This window comes from Saccoglossus kowalevskii, chromosome 13 (assembly GCF_978046115.1).
Source record: "Saccoglossus kowalevskii chromosome 13, keSacKowa6.1, whole genome shotgun sequence".
NCBI classification, from domain to species: domain Eukaryota; kingdom Metazoa; phylum Hemichordata; class Enteropneusta; family Harrimaniidae; genus Saccoglossus; species Saccoglossus kowalevskii.
The window spans coordinates 3,836,140-3,860,498 of NC_140653.1; the positions used below are offsets into that span (position 1 = coordinate 3,836,140).

The 24,359-nt window shown below is 34.6% G+C and overlaps 1 protein-coding gene across 1 annotated transcript; it reads right to left on the reverse strand.

The window, feature by feature from the left end:
* Positions 1-20: 20 nt before the first annotated feature.
* LOC144355892 (G protein-coupled receptor 54-like) lies at positions 21-23,328 on the reverse strand. Its single transcript, XM_078010916.1, has 3 exons — positions 23,023-23,328; positions 2,971-3,106; positions 21-709 (listed from the first exon to the last, which is right to left on the reverse strand). The coding sequence occupies exons 1-3, from the start codon at positions 23,326-23,328 to the stop codon at positions 21-23; spliced, it is 1,131 nt and encodes a 376-aa protein (XP_077867042.1).
* Positions 23,329-24,359: the final 1,031 nt, after the last annotated feature.

Consider the following 24,359-nt stretch of genomic DNA (forward strand, 5'->3'; position numbering starts at 1 on the left):
GAATTGAAAAAATAACACAATTAAGATTCTGACTGAGTTCTCTGATGACGCCGAGGAGTAAGCTGACCTTCACAGGTATCCATTGAGCTGAGTTCAAAAGTGTTTGCCAAGTCCGGCCTACGCAGGTTTGATGGGGAATACAAGTGTCCATTAGAGTTATACAGATATTCTTGAAAAGTAGGTGTTCTCTTTCGCCGTAGTATAGCGTATAATCGCGTACGATAATTTCTCCCTGCAAAGGCATACACAAAGGGATTGAAGCAGGAGTTAGCATAGGCAAGACACAGACAAAATGTACGGATATAAACCGTAACTTTGGTTGTATCGTCGGAACGTATTCCTACCCATAGGTTCATAGCGTGTAAGGGTGCCCAGCAAATGGCAAACAGACTGACCATAATCAATACCATTCGTATCAGTTTCCTTCGCTGTTGACGCTTCCGTTTAGCTTTAAAATCCTGGGCCTGCGTGGCGCACTGAGGCTCGTTGCTTGTATTGTTCCACATTTTATGTAGTATCCGGCAGTAGCAGGTACTGATGATGGCCAGTGGTATTACGTAAGTTACGATGACAACGTACATGTAATTGAAGACGTAAGCTGTCTTTGTCGGTGAATCGAAGGCACAATACTTTCCAGGTAACTTGAAAAAGGTTTTACCGTCGACTACTCTGTAGTATATTATAGCCGGTATATGGAGCAATAGAGACACTGTGGGATAAACAAAAGTAAAACGTACAAAAATTACCACCTGTTAGACCAACAAGACAAAAAAAAATATGTTCTGGTCCAAAGTATGCAGGATTGTTTCTCTTATATAAAAAAGTAAATAAAATCACTCTGCGCATGCGTGAACAATATCTACAACACAACTACTGTTGCGACATATCAACTAATTTGGCCAATCTAAACTACTGTTGTGACATATCAACTAACATTGCCAATTTAAACTACTGTTGTGACATGTCAACTAACATTGTCAATCTAAACTACTGCTGTGACATGTCAACTAACATTGCCAATCTAAACTACTATTGTGACATGTCAACTAACATTGTCAATCTAAACTCTTGTTGCGACATATCAACTAATTTGGCCAATCTAAACTACTATTGTGACATATCAACTAACAATGCCAATCTAAACTAATGTTGTGACATATCAACTAACATTGCCAATCTAAACTACTGTTGTGACATGTCAACTAACATTGTCAATCTAAACTACTGCTGTGACATGTCAACTAACATTGCCAATCTAAACTACTGTTGTGACATGTCAACTAACATTGTCAATCTAAACTATTGTTGCGACATATCAACTAATTTGGCCAATCTAAACTACTATTGTGACATATCAACTAACATTGCCAATCTAAACTAATGTTGTGACATATCAACTAACATTGCCAGTATAAACTACTGTTGTGACATATCAACTAATTTGGCCAATCTAAACTACTGTTGTGACATATCAACTAATTTGGCCAATCTAAATTACTGCTGTGACATATCAACTAACATTGTTAATCTAAACTACTGTTGTGACATGTCAACTAACATTGCCAATCCAAACTACCGTAGTGACATGTCAACTAACACTGCCAATCTAAACCACTGTTGTGGCATGTCATCTAACATTGCTAATCTAAACTACTGTTGTGACATTGCAAATAACATTGCCAATTTAAACTATCGTAGTGACATATTAACTAACATTGTCAATCTAAACTACCTTAGTGACATATCAACTAACATTGCCAATCTAAACAACTGTTGTGACATGTCAACTAACATTGCCATTCTAAACTACTGTTGTGAAATATCAACTAATTTGGCCAATCTAAACTACTGCTGTGAAATGTCAACTAACATTGCCAATCTAAACTACTGTTGTGATATGTCAACTAACATTGTCAATCTAAACTACTGTTGTGACATATCAACTAATTTGGCCAATCTAAACTACTATTGTGACATATCAACTAACAATGCCAATCTAAACTACTAATGTGACATATCAACTGACATTGCCAATCTAAACTACTGTTGTGACATATCAACTAATTTGGACAATCTGAACTACTGTTGTGACATGTCAACTAATTTGGTCAATCTAAACTACTGTTGTGACATATCGACTAATTTTGCCAATCTAAACTACTGTCGTTACATGTCAACTACGTTGCCAATCTAAACAACTGTTGTGACATATCAACTAACATTGTCAATCTCAACTACTGTTGTGACATATCAACTAATTTGGTCAATCTAAACTACTGCTGTGAAATGTCAACTAACATTGCCAATCTAAACTACTGTTGTGACATGTCAACTAACATTGTCAATCTAAACTACTGTTGTGACATATCAACTAATTTGGCCAATCAAAACTACTATTGTGACATATCAACTGACATTGCCAATCTAAACAACTGTTGTGACATATCAACTAATTTGGACAATCTAAACTACTGTTGTGACATATCAACTAACATTGCAAATCTGAACTACTGTTGTGACATGTCAACTAATTTGGCCAATCTAAACTATTGTTGTTACATATCAACTAATTTGGCCAATCTAAACAACTGTTGTGACATGTCAACTAACATTGCCATTCTAAACAACTGTTGTGACATATCAACTAATTTGGACAATCTGAACTACTGTTGTGACATATCAACTAATTTGGACAATCTAAACTACTGTTGTGACATATCAACTAACATTGCAAATCTGAACTACTGTTGTGACATGTAAACTAATTTGGCCAATCTAAACTATTGTTGTTACATATCAACTAATTTGGCCAATCTAAACAACTGTTGTGACATGTCAACTAACATTGCCATTCTAAACAACTGTTGTGACATATCAACTAATGCAACCCAATATCCCATAACGAATATTGCATTACAAAGTGACATGAAATTGAAGACGATAATGGGAATATGTGGTGAACTGACATACCTAACCATATACTGCAATTGACAATAACAACTCTCCATTTTGTCCTGGATACAATTGAGCGTATGGGATTCATCAACACATAGCACCTGTCCACTGTTAACGCTGTTAATGTACCACTTGTCGCTTGCATAGAAACCTGATAGAAACATAAAGAGCAAACATTAGAAATGTCGGATTTGTTTTTAATTACGTTATACGTTGCCTTGAGTCTAGGCTCTGAATTGGTCTATCGTGGATAGCAATCGTCATGGGAACGGCCAATCACGCATTTGTTATTGACTGGCTCTGTTTAAGGATATGCTATTGGGTTACGTGAATGTAATAAAGCTACATAGTACGACAAGCAGCATTATTAAGTTTCAATCTTTGCCTTTAGCTTTTATAGTGCTTGTAGTTTGTACTTATAATATTCCCTCAGTTCATAGAAATTAAAGTTCTGGTTATTGAAGACTGAGACTATCGACTTGATTTGATTTCCATATTTAACACGTGCATCCTGTCATATTTTCTTCATTATTTCTCAATTATATTATATTATTTAGATGAATTGAGAATGTCTGATAAATGAGCGAATCCCCACTGCAACAGATTGATAACAATCCGTGTTGTTGTCATAGTAACCATTTTCAAATGTACGATCTCGCCATCACTATTATCACTGCATTGAAAGTGGTTCTTCTGATGTATTTTCAATATAACAGAATAATGTAACAATCTTTTCATTCTCCTTCAATTTACTGACTTATATTACTTTTAGGTCTTTACATGGGGCGCGTCGCTATAGGATACTGCAACATTATAACACCAGTGACCGTGTTGTCGTGTTCTTATTAAAATCCATCTGTATCGAAAACTGCTTTAGGACAAATGTCTATAAAACAGTTAGTTTTGAAGATGTTCTTGGAATAATGTAAGGGAAATCATGCTCTATATAACTCATAAAGAATATATTATACAAGTTCATTTTTACTTTAATTTTAACCATCTGAACACAACGGATTATTATTTACTTGGCGTCATGCCCCTGTTACCAGTGTTAAGTAGCATTAATGTTAGAATTGCACGTAACAAAACAATGTATTTCACACGCGTTGTATACGTCGCCATGAGTCCCATGTCGAACAGGACGCAATGCGACGACCATTGCGCTTTAGAAATATAACATGCTATTATACACTCAAATCAAAACAACTGTTTTCGCTCATTCAAATTCAAACGAGGCAACGTACGCAGATGTATGATTGGTCGACACTTTCCCACATTCTACAGTACTAATCTACCGACAAATTTGTGACGTCACTGCAGGAGCTCATATAACTTTTATAGTCAGTTTGAGTTCACAAATCTGCATGTTTCTAAATAATACCGTACATGGCTTTGATGGCCACCTGTTTCCATTCTCATTAATATATATTCACGTACATTGTATTAGAGGTCAAACAGTCACAGTTATCAATGACATGAAATCGGTAAACACATTGTTTAACTGACTCTGACTTATTCTGTCGATTCATTATTGCTTCATTCTCCCGTAATTCTGACAGCTGCATGTAAATCACATGTGACACGTAAAATTGAATGATATTAATCCAAATTAGATACACTACATAACCTGGTATAGTTTACATTGACCACATAACATGATTCGACGGATGAGATGGGGTTGCAGCTACCACGGAATTCTACGCGTTAAGAACAAATGCGACAGATTTTGAAACACAAATCTGCGTGTAATAATATTACTGAGTCCTTTGATCGACCGTAGCGATATATATATATTGCCGATTCCCGTAACCAATGCACTGCCGATTCCGTAACCGACGCACTGCCGCTTCCGTAACCAATACACTGCCGATTCCGTAACCGACGCACTGCCGCTTCCGTAACCAATGCACTGCCGATTCCCGTAACCGATGCACTGCCGCTTCCCGTAACCAATGCACTGCCGATTCCGTAACCGATGCACTGCCTCTTCCGTAACCAATGCACTGCCGATTCCCGGAACCAAATGCACTGCCAATTCCGTAACCGACGCACTGCCGCTTCCGTAACAATACACTGCCGATTCCGTAACCGATGCACTGCCGCTTCCGTAACCAATACACTGCCGATTCCGTAACCGATGCACTGCCGCTTCCCGTAACCATTGCACTGCCGATTCCCGTAACAATGCACTGCCGATTCCGTAACCGACGCACTGCCGCTTCCGTAACCAATACACTGCCGATTCCGTAACCGATGCACTGCCGCTTCCGTAACCACTACACTGCCGATTCCGTAACCGATGCACTGCCGCTTCCCGTAACCAATACACTGCCGATTCCGTAACCGATGCACTGCCGCTTCTCGTAACCAATGCACTGCCGATTCCCGTAATTAATTTGTTCACTGTAGTTGATTTAAAACATCAAAAGTATTTACAATTTCGTTTAAGTGAAAAATTTGACATTTTCATCAATTAGATGCAGTCTGCTGTTTACTGAGTGCACAACCTCATCTTAAACTGGTGTTTCAAACATATTCGACCTTTTTGACAGATTGTAAAGGTCGTGAAATCTGCATAAAATTACTTTTAATCTAGTGTAGATTTAGTCATAGAATTGCTATTCATTGTGTAACGCACGCATGCAAAATTACCGAGGCAACTGCACATTGCATTCCCACCATCGTTCCCACATTTCAATTCATTGTCTGATTATTTTGTGAAAAAATAGATTAAATATATGATAATATTTGTTTCCACCAAATTTCAAATTTAAGATCTCAGTTAAATAACACACAATTTTCCCTTCAGTCACCCATTGCAATGTAAATGTTTGCCTTTTTAAATTATAATAGCCCCAAACAATATGCAAAAGTGTTCTAGGTGGCAGGATGCACCATGCTTTAAACAGTCTGCCCATTGAAGCGGAGTCGCCGAGTAGACGGGTTCTACAGTTGCTGGGTTATCGTGCGCGCGACAGTGTCAATCACGCAGAGCTTTCAGTGTTGCAGATTAAGTTGCAATGCGGAACATGCTGTGTTTGTACAGTAGCCACACTCGTTGTTACAAAATATGGTAAACGTATGTTGTCATATATTGGTCTGCATTGTAATGCAAGGCCTGTGGTCCAAACATATACATTACATTAACAAATATTTTTTTAGAGTAATTAGAAGAACAAAGACAGATTTGTTCACTTCTTTCAATATTATTTGTTCGTGTTAGTTCTATTCTCCGTCGGACACTGAGGTGAGCAACGAAAATGCAATAACGCACACATTTGAGTAGAGACAAGAAGAAGTTTGAATTTTACCCATAGTAGAGATAACACAATGACAATCCAACATTTAATATTTAAACATTAACACACGTAGACCAGTTAGTTTTGTCTTGTTCTTGACTGAGAATTGTCTAAGTGGTATAGTATAAAATAATAATTACAAGGTCTTGAAATCTTTACGTAGACTACAAGACATCTTTGGTGATTGCGGAATCAGCGAAACCCTTAAATGAACAGCAAGCAAATGAATAATGAAATTTAAATACGTATTTTAAAAACAATGACAAAAAATAAATAATGTCTAGAACTAGGATCTTATTTTAACTGATACGAATTATTTTGCCTGTGATTTTTCAAATGCATATGAATGTATGAAAATTGCGTATACTAACATTTCAGGCTTCGGAGCAATTATATCCCAGCTTCTCAAATATCTATACGTAATTTCGGTTTTTTTAAGTCCGAGATCAAAAAAATACACATCGCATTTTGAAATAATTTTAATACAAATTCTACACCTCTCTGACTGTTTGACTGATTTTCTCAAATGGTGTTTACTACCAATGTTTAACCTATATTAAACTCAATGCGCTCGGTAGGAGATTAAACCCATTTCTATGGTGGTCGATATTACTCGTATAATGATTATATATTTTGTATCTGAAACATTCTCTTTTAAGATGTCAGTTTGGTTTGTTTTTGTTCTATGTAACAAACATACATGTGGTATCCCTGTTTAGAACATATCACACCCTCAAGGTAGTGAAAGCAGTTGTTTTATGACGTCAGCTCTCCCAGTGATGGTACTTGTATCAATGTGATTCAGTGGTGAATATCGTGTTTATCTTAGGGTACATGTGTTGAGATATTTACTTTTCGTTAATTTCAATAATTAAAACAATACGTGTTGTATTAAAGTTGCTTAGTAGACAAAATTGAATGAAACCACAGTCCCTCTATCTATCGAGGCGTTTCAACATAGGGATAGAGGGAATGTGGGAAACCCTAGTAAAAATTCAAATATTGTCTTCATCACGATAATGCCCGTCATGCATTGCTGTATTCTAACTGCTTCTTATGAGCGCTAAATATAACTAAGCTAGGGAGTACGTAACGTTGAATGTTTACTCGGACGCACTGGTAACATGAAAAAATAGTCGCACTATAAATTCAAAAGAGGTGAACCTAATGGATATACGGAAACCTGACATTTCAAAAGCTCAAACAGAATTTTGCCGACAACTTCAATTCTGTGACATGATTAGACTCGATAGTTTGAACCAGGGTAATAATGTTTTGTACAATTTAATGTAACCATGTTACAATAATCATGATGGTGTTGCCATAGTAATGATCTATATGTGTTATAATAACACTAAAAATTAACTAATTAATTTTTTTTGTAATACATGTTGAGTTACAACGCACTGCAACGCTGGGTCGTAACCGTTGAAGGGGGAATGACAATGATTGAGTCTTGCACAGCATGTACCGACGTTGAAATGTCAAAAAATATCTAACTTTTTATCATATTTTATCGTAGTAGTCGTCAATCCAACCGAGAACAAATCACGTGGTAGACCTTTTTTTTTAGGATTAGTAGTGTGGGTAATTCATATTTATACATGTGATTCTTTATTTAAATTGAAGTACATTTTTGCAATTGAGAATTTCTCTGTCTGTAATAAAACAATCCACTCAAAGGTTTTCCTGTAACTGTTATTAGCTCATAAACATTTACTTCCGGAATTTTTGGTACCATTAATTAGTTTGATTTGCTTCCACGTTTTAGAACAAACTAATATACAGTGACACATACAATTTCTTGCAGGATCATTACTATAATATTATAGGAATGATAATGCATTAGTTAACTGTAAGTGATGTGTTACAAACAAGATACAAGAATTGTGCACATTTATATTTTATATATGTTTCATTTGAAAACTAAACAAAAACAATATGGAACAAATGACCGTCCTTTAGTAATTGTGTTCAATGTTGCATCGTGATAAAATATACTGAATTTGAATTGTCATAACATATACAAAATGTCCGTTAAAAAATAAAAGGTTTTCATTCATTAAAATAAAAAAAAATGAATGCGCGTGCCATCACTCTGCGCACAGGTAGTTTTATAAAACAAGTTATCATTTTATCTAACACAAATTTTCATGTGTACGTCAAAAACATTTTTAACATAATGATGTTTTTATAAAATGATTATCAGACAAACGTTTTAAAAATATAATTTATTCTAATAGTTCTAATTATTAAGTAATAGTTCTCGTGGTATGATACACTTCTATATATTACTGCTTGTCAAAGTATGCATTTCATTGGAATGTTTATCGTGAGAAATGTGTGAATACAACTAACAATATAATTCTATACAAACGATCAGACTAAAGTACAAATGCCGAAGAGGGACATTTCTTGTTTGAATTCATAATGATTCATTTGTCCCTCCAGTGTCTTTGAGTAGCACTGCGGTCGTTCAAGCGTTCACATTTTTTCGCGCGAGTTAAGAATACACAACTAATTGAATATTCAAATCTATCTGTGACAGAGAAGCTTTGGGAACGTGTGTTTTATTCATTACAGGGAATATACGAACCGTGACGTCATTATATAACAAACGCTGATTGGTAATCTGCGTTCACAACGTTTACTCATGAATATTCAAATCACAGTTCTCTCAAACACAGGTCTTGTCGGTGTATTTTTGTCGGAGAATGTTTGTAGTAAATCTGCCAGACAATCACGTACTACTTGATGTCTTACTGTTAACCACGGTGCTTTAGTTTCTATTCAAGAAACGTTCCTCAGATACTTACACGAAATAATAATAAAAAAAAAAACAGAATGTAGCGGTCATTTTGTTGCTTGGTAACAAGGGGACAAAGAGTAAAAGCATTATATGTACAGCTATTGTTTAAACACTACTTACAGGTTTTGTATAGTAGCGTGTTTTGTAGTCACAAATTCATTTGAAACATCATCACTACACTACAATAACCTATGCTACGTTACGCCACGCCACGCTACGCAATGTCACAATATGCTATGGTACTCACTGCAATATGCTACACTACTATACATTAAGCTGTGATTCTCTACGCAATGCGTAGCGACATAACGCTAAACTCCGCCATGTTACATCACTCTACATTATGTAACGCTCCGTTAAACTACACGATGCTCCGCAGCGCACCACACCGCACCGCACCGCACTACACTACACTACACTACACTACACTACACTACACTACACTACACTACACTACACTACACTACACTACACTACACTACACTACACTACACTACACTACACTACACTACACCATTGCATTAGGTATTGTTATCAAAACTATCCCAGTATACACATCTTTAGAGTCTATATGTAAAAAAAAACTTAATACAACCACGCATTCCTATTATAGAATACAGGCAAGTAGTCTGATAACGTCGGATTCTGATATTTCATTAAACCGTTCTCTGAAAATGTACACACATTTATGTATTATGACGTAAACAGAATCTCTATTATTAAAAACAAAGTTGTCTCGAGGCACTGATGTGTTTCGTGTAGTATATTATTATTCTAATGGTGTACACCATACATACACGAACTGCCACAATAACTAAGAAAAATGCATGTCACGACATTAGAAAGACTATGAAGACTTTTGAATCACTTTTAATCTCTGTGTCATTACAAACTAACATATTATAATCAAATACACATCTCTAAAAACGTCAACAGTTAATGTTCCACTACGCAAATGTTCTGATGCAACTATAACGTTTTAAATGTAGGAGAAAAAATAATCCATAAATGTCTATTTTAGACAATGTTGCGATTATTTGCTTTCTTCCTACAATAATTTTGATTGATAACTTAGTGTTCTAACCTCTATGAAATAAAACTAAATTGTCAGCATACAAGGTGAATAAGGGTCATGACCTTTTTTCATCGCAGGACTTAAATCATCCACGTACACTACACACTGTTTTGATGACAGCACACTACTATGTCTAACTCCATTAGTTAACGTGAAGCAATCATACTTAACACTTCCTCTTCTAACACAAATTGTCTTATGTTTGTCCCACAAAACAACGTAACAGCAGCGGTTTACACTATCACAATCTTCATCGTTATTATATAATTATTCAAGCAATCTATACTCCAAAACTATCGGTTTCTATACGCTTAATATCAGCAGTCATGTTGTCTTATCTGTCGTTCCGTAAATTTTGGAGTAAGTTCTAGTTCTATTTCAATTGGGACATTAGTTGTTAGCGTTGTTTAAGCGGGGGGTGGGGGGGTGGGGTGGTAGCGTATAGTTCTTTTACAGGAAACGTACTGCAATTATATCCGATTTTTGCTATTATCCGTTTTATATATCTTCAAACCCTTAAATTTGATAACTGAATTGTTAATGCGCAAATGCAATCGAATGAAAAACACACTGAATATACACGTGGAAATCGTTATATTTTAGATTACGACTTAGGTTTTAAGAATTGCAACACTATGTTTTATAAATACGGTTTTTCATCACATATTGCGACGCTGTTACAATACCGAGAAAGACGTTGAAATAATGAATTATGCTCAGTGATTAATATATATACCAAATACGCTAATAATCTACTTCTATTACCATCTTTGTTTTAATTACCACGTGTGATATTTACATATTCATAATTAGACACATTTTCCGGTATACGTACGATTTTATGCGAATATTTTAAACGAGTAAAAATTTGTATAGTTTCGGCGAAGTCGACAAAGCAAAATCAGTGGTAATGTTTTACACCTCGCAATTGTTATTGTCAGATTTAACTCGATCGAAGTTTTTTGTCGTTACCTGCAATGTCAAATTTCTAAACGGAATACAATAACATTAAACATTTACATGATTATAACATAAATATGAATAAACAACATTATTGATATTATTGCGTAGTCAACCTTACTTTTACTACTAAAGAGACTACCACAATTTATTACCAAGCTACGTGCAGACGTCCAGATTGCGTCCCCTATTCACCGACATCGGTGTATTCATTAATAATTTGCCCGGAACCGGAAGTGCATCAGTGAGGGTTGAACATATCAGGTGTTGAAATATGCATGATTTGTACTGACTCGCAGATTGTAGTGAACGTGTTCATTCACACATATCACAACTACCGTAATTGAGGTTGGTGTTTATCCAACACACACTCACTAACTACCCCACACTGATACAAGAACACCAGTTTTTCTTAGTAGCAAGCAATTATAAAAGATTGATAATTTAGGTGATGATTTATATTAATCAACAATCGTATTCATGGCACAATTTTTCTGGCAGGAGTAATCAGGTGTGGTCCGAAGGGAGTTATTTCGCCGTTATAAAAAGGGTACGGTCTCTTTACGTCATGATGAAACGATGTCATTAATATTTAGTAGCCGTAGACAGTTACTAGCGACCGATATCAGACTGTTGATCTACTATATCGTGCATATCTCGTTCATATATTGCCTAGACTGATTCCATCATTAGTGAACTGTTGCCAATGCGATTACTTTTACAACGAGCATTGGATTCGATAGTCACGACTCGCAAAGACGATCGACATGATGGATAAGCTAATTTACAGTATTAGGTGTACCGTATCGAAAGGGGCAAATTATCGGATCTTTTTACAATTTAAATTCTCTGCCTGTGGCAGGCATGTCTCTCGACGTACGTCATATGTGAAGTTGTTAAAGTTTTGGGGTAATTTAAATGCACTTATCTTAGAATGGAGCTTGAATGAATCGATATTTGTGTCAATCACAAAACCCAGTTACTGAATTCAGCTCTAATATGGAACTACTTTTGAAAGCTGTTTAACAGTCGATGATTTTTTTATTGTTATGCGGAATCAGATGTGCATTACTTGTATCAAGGTATGTCCCGAACTGACCAAATTAGCTTTCAGTGGAGTGTTTAGCGACCACTTTACTCTTGAATGACTGAATCAACACACAACCTAACCATCTCACATTATCCGCTAGTCTATGGGAAGATAAACTATCCGCTGGTCTCACACAGTGATATGTATCTGTCAGGTATACTTTTGAAAGATTAAAAACAAACAAACAAAAAAACAAGGAAGCACTATGCTGTGATCCTTACACGAATCTTCATTGTACTGTTTATTTTTGAGCTCGGTACTCATGCAATAGAAATAAACCACGGTACGAGCTTAACTCGTTCGAATTGAGAATTCTTTCAATTTCGAATATATTCCACTTATCCTAAAATTCTACATGGCTTGTAAATATGCAATACTGGTGTAAGAAGATTAACGACAGTATGCATTTGAAAATATGTATTCTTCGAAAGTGTGTTTTCATTTTGCGCTTGGTTGATGAAATGTTTACTACTTTTAGAATTAGTACTTGAGTGTTCAGTAAGTTGTAAGTAAGTGAAAGTTACATTGACAGGCGCTGACAAAATTGAAGAGATCTACGAATAAATATCCCCCTTCTGGAACAACTGCCATTCCCATGTAAAAAGAGTCAAACATTGCTTGAGACCTATTGACCTATATAAATTTATAAAGCAAGGAAAAGGCTTCAGGTCTTTCCAAAAAAAAAAAACAATTCAAGGGAGTACCATAGCAACTTCTATGGTTAGCAGCAGTAGGCCAGTTATGTCTTTTCTGTAAGAGGGTTGGACATTCATTCACAAACTTGCACTGTGAAACGCACACCGGGTTCAAGCATAACAACTTATTAACGACCATCTCAAGAATCATTCGTTGTTGATCTCTTTTTGAAAAACATTTTGGTATATGCATTACACCACATACAGTCTGACACTACATTTCATGGTCGATATAACCACAGTGCAGCTACACACAATTTCTGATCCAATTCACCTTCCATTAACCACAGTGACTTCAAGTGACCAAATAAGTGTCCATCAAATACATTCTAGTCTTATAGTCAAGGGCTATGACACCTTGTTTGTTGCTTCAGGAAGAAGATACTCTTAGAGTGCGAGTGACAACATATATAGACTATTCATGATGATGGCGGATATGTCTATGTACATATACTTCAATTAGTGATAGATGAACTAAACTTATCGGAACAAGGTGGGAGAATAATAAGAAACGGTATTATAGGTATGATATATTCAGATACATATTCTTCTTTTGATAATGTTACTCTATAATAATAAATAAAAATATTTTTTTTAGCCATTTTTAATAGTTATTTAGGACTACGATTACCAAATATTATCTTCTATAATAATATCCTACTTGCTGACCACACACTGTATTACACTATCCACTGGTTAACTGCTGCTATTAAACTACCTACTGGTTTACTCACTCTATAATACTAACTGCTGGAATGACACTTTATTACACTACCCACTGGTTTTATAAACTCTATAATAATATCTGCTGATAGCACACTGTATTACACTACCCACTGGTTTTACACACTATATGATTATATCTGCTGATAGCACACTGTATTACATTACACAATGGTTTTACACACTATATTATTATATCTGCTGATAGCACACTGTATTACATTACTCACTGGTTTTACACACTGTTTGATTATATATGCTGATAGCACACTGTATTACATTACTCGCTGGTTTTACACACTATATGATTATATCTGCTGATAGCACACTGTATTACATTACACAATGGTTTTACACACTATATGATTATATCTGCTGATAGCACACTGTATTACATTACACAATGGTTTTACAAACTCTGTGAATATATCTGCTGATTGCACACTATAGTACATTACTCACTGGTTTTACACACTCTATGATTATATCTGCTGATAGCACACTGTATTACACTACCCACTGGTTTTACACACTATATGATTATATCTGCTGATAGCACACTGTATTACATTACACAATGGTTTTACACACTATATGATTATATCTGCTGATAGCACACTGTATTACATTACACAATGGTTTTACACACTATATGATTATATCTGCTGATAGCACAATGTATTATATTACACAATGGTTTTACAAACTCTGTGAATATATCTGCTGATTGCACACTATAGTACATTACTCAGTGGTTTTACACACTATATGATTATATCTGCTGATCGCACATTGTACTACATTACTCACTGGTTTTACACACTATATGATTATATCTGCTGATCGCACGCTGTATTACAATTCTCACTGTTTTTACACACTATATGATTATATCTGCTGATCGCACATTGTACTACATTCTATATGATTATATCTGCTGATCGCACACTGTACTACATTACTCACTGGTTTTACACACTATATGAATATATCTGCTGATCGCACACTATATTACATTACTCACTGGTTTTACACACTCTATGATTATATCTGCTGATCGCACACTGCATTACATTACTCACTGGTTTTACACACACCATGATTATATCTGCTTGTATTACACTGTATTACATTACTCACTGGTTTTACAAACTCTATGATTATATCTGCTGATCGCACACTGTACTACATTACTCACTGGTTTTACACACACCATGATTATATCTGCTTGTATTACACTGTATTACATTACTCACTGGTTTTACACACTCTATGATTATAACTGCCGATCGCACACTGTATTACATCACCCACTGGTTTCACACACTCTATATTACTAACTGATGGTATTACACTGTATTGCATTACCCACTTGTTTATACACTCTATAATACTATCTGTTGGTATTACACTAACCACTGGTTTACTCACTCTATAGTACTATCTGCTGGTATTACACTGTATTAAATTACTCACTTGTTTACTAATTCTTTAATATCACCTGCTAGTAGTAAATTGTATTACACTGACCACTGGTTGTAAACACTCCTATACTAATATCTGCTAGCATACACTTTATTACACTACCCACTAGTTTTATAAACTCTATAATACCATCTGCTGGTATTACACTGTGTTACATTACTTACTGGTTTACACACTCATATACTAATATCTGCTAGTATTACACTGTATTACACTACCCACTAGTTTTACACACTCTATAATACCATCTGCTGGTATTACACTGTGTTACATTACTTACTGGTTTACACACTCATATACTAATATCTGCTAGTATTACACTGTATTACACTACCCACTGGTTTTATAAACTCTATAATACTATCTTACCTGCTGATCGCGAACTGTATTACACTACCCACTAGTTTACTTACTATATAATACTATATGCTGGTATTACACTGTATTACATTACCCACTGTTTTTACACACTCTAAAACAATATCTGCTAGTATTATACTGTATTATGCTACTCACTGGTTTACAAACTCAATAATATTATCTGCTGGTATAACACTGTATTACACTACCCAGTGGTTGTAAAAACTGATTAATACTAACTGCTGAAATTACACTGTATTACACTACCCACTGGTTTACACACTCTATATTACTAACTGCTGGTATTACACTGTATTGCATTACCCACTTGTTTATACACTCTATAATACTATCTGTTGGTATTACACTAACCACTGGTTTACTCACTCTATAGTACTATCTGCTGGTATTACACTGTATTAAATTACCCACTTGTTTACTAATTTTTTAATATCACCTGCTAGTAGTAAATTGTATTACACTGACCACTGGTTGTAAACACTCCTATACTAATATCTGCTAGCATACACTTTATTACACTACCCACTAGTTTTATAAACTCTATAATACCATCTGCTGGTATTACACTGTGTTACATTACTTACTGGTTTACACACTCATATACTAATATCTGCTAGTATTACACTGTAATACACTGCCCACTGGTTTTATAAACTCTATAATACTATCCTACCTGCCGACCACACACTTTATTACACTATCCACTGGTTTACACACTCCTATAATAATATCTGCTTATATTACACTGTATTACACTACCCACTGGTTTTATAAACTCTATAATAATATCCTACCTGGTGATCGCACACTGGTTAACTGCTGCTATTAAACTACCTACTGGTTTACTCACTCTATAATACTAACTGCTGGTAGTACATTGTATTACACTACCCACTGGTTGTATGAACTCTATAATGCTAAGTGCAGCTATAATACTATCTTATGGTATTACACTAACCACTGGTTTAAACACTCTATAATACTATTTGCTGGTATTACACTGTATTGCACTACCCACTTGTTTACACACTCTATAATTATATCTTCTGGTATTACACTTTATTACACTTACCATTGGTTCACCCACTCTATAATACTATCTGATGGTATTACATTAACCACTGGTTTACTCACTCTATAGTAATATCTGCTGGTATTACACTGTATTCCACTTACCATTGGTTCACCCACTCTATAATACTATCTGATGGTATTACACTGTATTACATTATCCACTGGTTTTTCACACATTATATTACTATCTGCCGATCCCACAACGTTCATCTGTCACTGTGTTACACTACACTCTCGTCTGATGTGGTATTAATGCATGTTCGCCTGACATTATAACGTCTGACGCTGTTTTCTACATTACACGTTTGTTAGGCGTCGCATCATTAACTCGATGTCACTAACTCAATATAAGTACAATCTTTCGCAAAGCAGTGTAACTAGAAACTTTAAGGGCAAAGTAACTCGAGTGTAGATGAGCGTATCAATTGCCATGTAATAAAGAATCTCCTAGTGTTTAATAATTAGATTAAACGAGTTTTAAATGAGCAATGCATTTTCGCATTCATGCATGCGTTCGACAATGGTTTATACGTATATCATGTACAAATTAAACAGTCTTTTCCCTATTATAATGAGTTTGCAAACATGTCGCGGTCTTAAGGATTTTGCTTTAATAAGGTAATGATCTATCCGAGTGTAACATGACTTAGATTTTAATGAAATATAGCAATTTTGTTTTTTAAATTTAACTATTTCTCGAGATATATTTTGTTTTGATTTGTATGTATTTGTTGATGCACGCACGCTGAATGAATCGAATCGTAGGTGACTCACTGTAAATTGAAACACTTAATATTCTGCAGTACATCTCATGAATACTGCTTCTTCCTACGCTAGAGTGCAGACCGGAAGTCTCTAATTGACCTCTTCACAATACATGCATGACTAAAATATATGGTCACTTATGTCAATAGAAATAAATGAAATGCGTGTTCATACATTATTCAATGCAACAAAAGTAATGTTATTGATAAATTATTTGCATAATTCATTATTAATGTGACAACTGTGTTTTCTGGATGTAAGCTTTAGGTGAAATCAGAATATGATATGTTAATTGCTATTTCATAATTTAAATATATAGGGTAATACAGAATCACAAATCACGTGGCTGACAACACTCGCCCGTTTGATCATTTCCGGCTCACATGAGATGTACGACAATAACAATATTGATAAACAGTAAGTTGTATTTCCTGCAAACCAATTCTCATATCGCTACTTATTAATGGGTGCAAGAACAACATCATGTCAGTGACCCGGACTTCTAACAAAAGGAGTGAAATCATGCTGAGTAGTTATGTCCCCAAGTAACACTTTGTTAAAAAGATGACATGTACCGTCCATTAACGTCCATTATGCGTCATGTAGCCGGTAGAAGTGTTATTCGAGTTCAGAATTACGATAGTTAAAACGTACTCCTCTCGACGCACTAAAATGTTTCTGTCCTTAGTTTGTTCCACAAATGTGTTGACAATCGATTTTTATTCTCGGAAATTAACAAAAACTGTACCCAGCTCAAACGTGCCTTATAATGTTGTTTCCAGTTAAAATTGTCACTATAGCATATATGCATCCTCAAATGAGTTGAGTATGACATTGATCAAATTTAATGAAATCAAAGGTTGGATTATCGAACCAGGATATGCTAACCAATTTTGAAGCACCTGTCACCTACTTTTGCTTGTCTAGCTCGGGGTTCATGCATCATTCTTTCATTGAAATGTCTATGTTTTGTAATGTATTGTCTATGTATTTATTGTTATTGTCTATGTATTTATTGTAGATCTGTTAATTGATCTACGATTTGATATGTTTTTTCCATCATAAGCGGTGCCTACTGTGATTGAATATATTGCATAATGTAGAAATAATATCACCTCCAATCAAGATCTAGATTTATATTTAATTCACGAACACATACATATAGACATCACTGTATGGCCAAATCAATGAGAAAAATACATAAACACAAGTTAAATATTCAAAACACAATCAATATTAGTGATACCTATGTTAATCAACACTGCTGGCCTAAAAAAGGTAAAGCGAACTTCGTTATTTTTAACATGTCGTACTTGGCATTGTAGCCCACTCTGATGGAGAAGTAGAGTTGATTAAACAGTGCTTCTGAGATAAGAACTTCGTGTAGGTTGACAACAGAATGTTTGGATGTTAGTATAAGTTCCATCGCCTGTAACTCAATGTGAGTGTTCTTTTAGGGCTTGTTCGATGTTGTTAAATAATCGCTCAGGAAACAATAACATTGCAAAGCGATTTGACCTGTGCTGTTGTAGCCAAAAATAATCAGTTATAGCGAGGTGTGATTCGACGCAATAAATATATTTAGGTATGTAAGTATCCTTAATATCAATAGACGTATGCACAAAGTGTATGAAGAACAAAAAAAGTAAAATATCGATACCTTGTCATTGATATCGCGCATTTTATTCTAAATAGGTTAGAGTTGTCGATATATGGATACAAACATCATTGATCGAGACAGAGTTTCATATCTTGAACTACGTCAAATGAACTTATATTGTAATTTCACAAGTAACCAATGACGCACATGCCCGCCCGCTAAATATCATCTATATCGTCGGTTATTTTTAACGTTACCGAGCGTCGGAAATGGAAATCCATATGAGGTAAAGATTAAACTGGCGTCATACGCATGCGCTTATGACCCTATCACTGAACACATAAAATAGTTACAACGAACGTAACGCAACATATTTATGTGTCTTCACCGTAATCATTCAATAACAATATCACACAATCGACACCGCAATATGGATAACAACAAATTGTCAATAACCGATGTGAAGAAGTATTAGTTACATTTAATTCACTTAGTATTGTCACAATGAGTTCAAAATCTCATGTATTCTTATACTGATACAATGGGAGAATTGGACAAGACGCAAATGTGTACATGTGCTCTATGTGATTCTCGGCATTATAGCTTTTGAATATCAATAAAACCATAAACTGAGAATACGGAAGAGTTGGACGCTAACCATAGATCACCTTTAGAATTTCCCATTGCCAAGAGTACAATACACAGTTTGATATTCGTAGGATATATAGTCTGTGCTATACTCTGATTTCACGAGCGCAACTTGATAGCGTCTCACAGACAACATATCATGATTGGATATTGTAGTCAGTAAGTATTAAATGCAATACCCTGAGTCAATTGTGTTCACGTTATCATGTCTCTTTTATATGGTAATAATTAATAATAATAAAATCGAATCTTATACGCAAAATTTAAAATTTAAACCATACAGTCATTATTTCGGTACGTAAATATATCAAGTCTAGACAAGAATGAAAATTTTGGATTTATTAAAGTTATGAAAACGCCAATTTCGCTCAATCTTTTATTGACTGACAGTAAGAGTTTTCCACACATACATATTCATCCGTGTTAATTACTAACTATATGCGATGAATGTGTCGTCTAGTTAGCGTGACGCCAATTACTTTAGATGGTCACAGAGATCTGTAATGTTAGTGCATGCATTAGCATATATTTACTGACACACTTTGTACTCGAGTTGGAATTATTCCTATGCATTGTGTCGTGGTTATCAGTTACTCCATGAGAACAGAAACAGGGATATATCATGTAATGATCATGTATTACGTGAAACGAAACACGGACTTGTCTCATGTTGCGATTATATAACACACACAGTTAATTTGAGTAAAATATCACCGATCTACTGGTTCAATATGATTCTCTTACGATATTTAAGGGTAATTATCTGACTGATATATATATTCAATATTTTAACGATATGTCTGGTAAATTATATATGATAAATTATCTCACGATATATTTGCTTAATTATTTAACAAGTGGTAAATTATCTCACAATATATATGCCAAATTATCTAACGATATATATGGTCAATTATCTCACGAAATATGTGGTACATTATCTAACGATATATGTGGTAAATTATATCACGATATATATGGTAAATTATCTCGTGATATATTTGATTAATTACCCGACGTTATGTATGTTTAATTATCTAACGATATGTATTGTTATTTTTTAATATATATGATTAATCATCTAACAAAATATGTGGTAAATTATCTCAAGATTTATATGGCAAATTATCCAGTGGTATAAATGGCATATTATCTAACGATATATATGGTAACGTATCTGACGATATAAATGATAAATTATCTCACGATATAAATGATAAGTTATCTCACGATATAAATGATAAGTTATCTCACGATATAAACGATATGTTATCTCACGATATAAATGATATGTTATCTCACGATATAAATGATATGTTATCTCACGATATAAATGATATGTTATCTCACGATATAAATGATATGTTATCTCACGATATAAATGATAAATTATCTCACGATATAAATGATAAATTTTCTCACAATATAAATGATAAATTTTCTCATGATATAAATGATAAATTACCTCACGATATAAATGATAAATTATCTCACGATATAAATGATAAATTATCTCACGATATAAATGATACATTATTTCACGATATACATGATAAATTATCTCACGATATAAATGGTAAATTATCTCACGATATAAATGATTCATTATCTCACGATATAAATGATACATTATCTCACGATATAAATGATAAATTATCTCACGATATAAATGATACATTATTTCACGATATACATGATAAATTATCTCACGATATAAATGGTAAATTATCTCACGATATAAATGATACATTATCTCACGATATAAATGATAAATTATCTCACGATATACATGATAAATTATCTCACGATATAAATTAACGATATGTATGGTTGATCATTTAGCGATAATAATCTAAACCAATAAGAGTGCAAATGAGTAATAATTTGCAATATAATAAGTTAACTTAAAAATTGATAATCGGTTAATTTAAGGAAACATTTGATCTTTTGTTCACAGGATATCCGTACAGTCTAATCCAACTGTGCTCACTCGCCATGTGCCGTCATAATAGAAGTAGAATAACAACTGTTCAAGTGGTTAATTATTAACTTAAACATTAAACTACTAACATATGAATTTAGATGATCTAATATGATCTCTTCGGTTAATAGTGCCCGCTATCTCACTGCTAGTATATAATCTATGATCTGCGATACAAAACAAGAATTAAACATTACGAATCATCATCTAATTTAATGTTACATTTCTCGAATGTTTTGCCAAACCAGACAGTATGAGATTTGTTCATCATCGCTAGCATACAGACGAATATACTAAATTCTTAAACAAATCATATCTCACACCTCGTGAGTTGAAAGAGCATTTGTGCTGCTGTAATGAAAACCATATAGTATTTAATGAATAGCGAGGGGAACATAATGTCCCAGTTGATTACGTTGATGCGAAGGCGAACGTTGGTTAAGGTCAGTTGGATGACTAAGCGATCCGCCCACAACACTTAGTATCACGTAATATACTTATTCATACCACGGAGATCCTAGTAAAAATTCTGGACAAGTTTGCTGGGAAAAACACGTTATTTTGAAAAGTAACCAAGACACTAATATAATATCCGTGTGTTCAAATGTATTACTTCATGATATAACTGTGTGTTTAAAGAGCCTGTCGTTTTAATAAACAAGTCAATCATAATAAATTCACTATTCAGCTACATCTTATCTTATCGCCATAGAGATGAACTTGATAATTTGCGTTGATAATAACGTTGTCACTCAATTGTGTTGTTTAAATGATCCCTTTATTCTGTTTTGTTAGTGGCTATGTGATATAGACTGCGGCTATGCTATTATATCCATATATATCTTTTATTTGAATACGATTAATACAAGATCATTCAAATTACCTATCTCATTTATTTTATATAGCGTATACACACATTGTACCACTACAACATTCAACATAAAGAGGATTTGGTATTCAACGGAACCTTGATTTATTTTTAACTGGGACTAGAAAGTAGATACATTGAATGTAGTTGCTAAATCTCTATAACATAGCAATATTTTAAACATACAGGAAGTACTGAATATAAATTAGAATTCTTCAAGGTGTATTGTACACAATTGTCTATGCGGCACCAGAGTTTGCAATGAAGGTGGCGAATCAATACGCCACTTTACATTGAGATATATTTGAATCAGAATTTATAGTTTCTATAAATCTGCTATATCTCTCCACGTATTCGCTACATTTTTGTTATTTCAATGCCACTCTTGATATGTAGAAACGAAAATATCATCAATCTCAATATGCAATGATGTGACTATACTACTAACGTTAATATTACATTTGTTGGCGTCATATTAAACAACAAGTCGTGCAGGCAAAGCTATACGTTTGTATCAAAACTTGAAATATACACATACGCAAATCAATTAATGGGCGAACGTGAAAGCGTCAATGGTAATTATAGATTTATAATTAATGAAAGCAAATACTTACATACTGCATGTATACAAACAACTTGCAAAAAAACTCGTTGATCTGCCACCAGGGTAGGATATGAGTCTTTGCGGTTACAGGAGCACATATTATCAGAAATATTAGATCCGCTATGGCGTAGTTCAGAATGTACAGGTTTGTAGCTGATCGCATGTCTCGATGAGAAACGATGACGGCGACAACGGCTAAGTTGCCCATGATTCCAACAAAAGCCATTACACAGAACACTACCGCCACAACTATTTGATCCGTGTTGGGAGGTGGTAACCCAAAAACATAGTCCTCGTTCGTGTAGTTATATGTCATGTTGGTTAAATTATCATCCACCCAATAGTAATAGTAATACGAGTAATACGAGTAGTCGGTGTTCATTGGTATCTACAGCCTAGCTCGATGGTTACTTAACTCCGTTACCTTGCACTGCACCCAGCTCGATGGTCATCATTGGTTTAAACAATCCAAGTGTTTTAAAAGCTCTTGCGATGAGATAAAGCACGCAACCATTTGACAGCGAAGCTAGTTGCGAATACAATGAAAAGACAGGCAGTAGGTAAAATAGATCCTTCTACTGATACCCAACGACACCGACAGAGGACGCGATTTCATCCATGTAAACGCCTTTAAACGAAGATGAAGTTGGGTATCTTATAGTTCAGAATACGTAGTACAAGAAACGCATAAAGCGGAGGAAACATACAATTCAACACGAGGTATAAATATAAGCAAAAATAACACTGGCTCGTGATAGATTCGTCATAAGTAATACTAATACATTCACGTGAATGCTACACCGAGCACAATATGAGATAATATCAATTGAAGGCAAGACGTGGTTCAACGACGCCTGGCGACCGTTACAGTCTAGTGAAAAAGCTGACATGAACTGAGTGCACAGAAATAGCAAATTAGAGCATGTGTCTACTGTATCACACAAAAACGAGTCCCTAAGTTAGTCCAGATTAGACAGAGTCATTAGGCCTATATAACATATACTCCGACAGTTTGGTCATCTGTAGCACGAATCACGCCTGCATACAGGTTGATTAATTCAAATCGATATCCCTGCAATTGAAAACGATTACAGTAATTTTCAATTGTTCGGGATGATTTATCAAAACTAAACACGCAGCTATAACTTGAGACTGAAAGAGAAGATTTTTACAAATACGAATTGAAACTGCGATTAGACTTTTATACACGTAGACTTATATCGATAATGTATTCAATTTATTTAAATCAAGTGGATGTGTCGTATAATATCACACCTGCATGCAACATATCAGTTCTCTCAGCGGTGTTCTATCAATTAATCACGAACCGTCATATCGTTAGTTGAA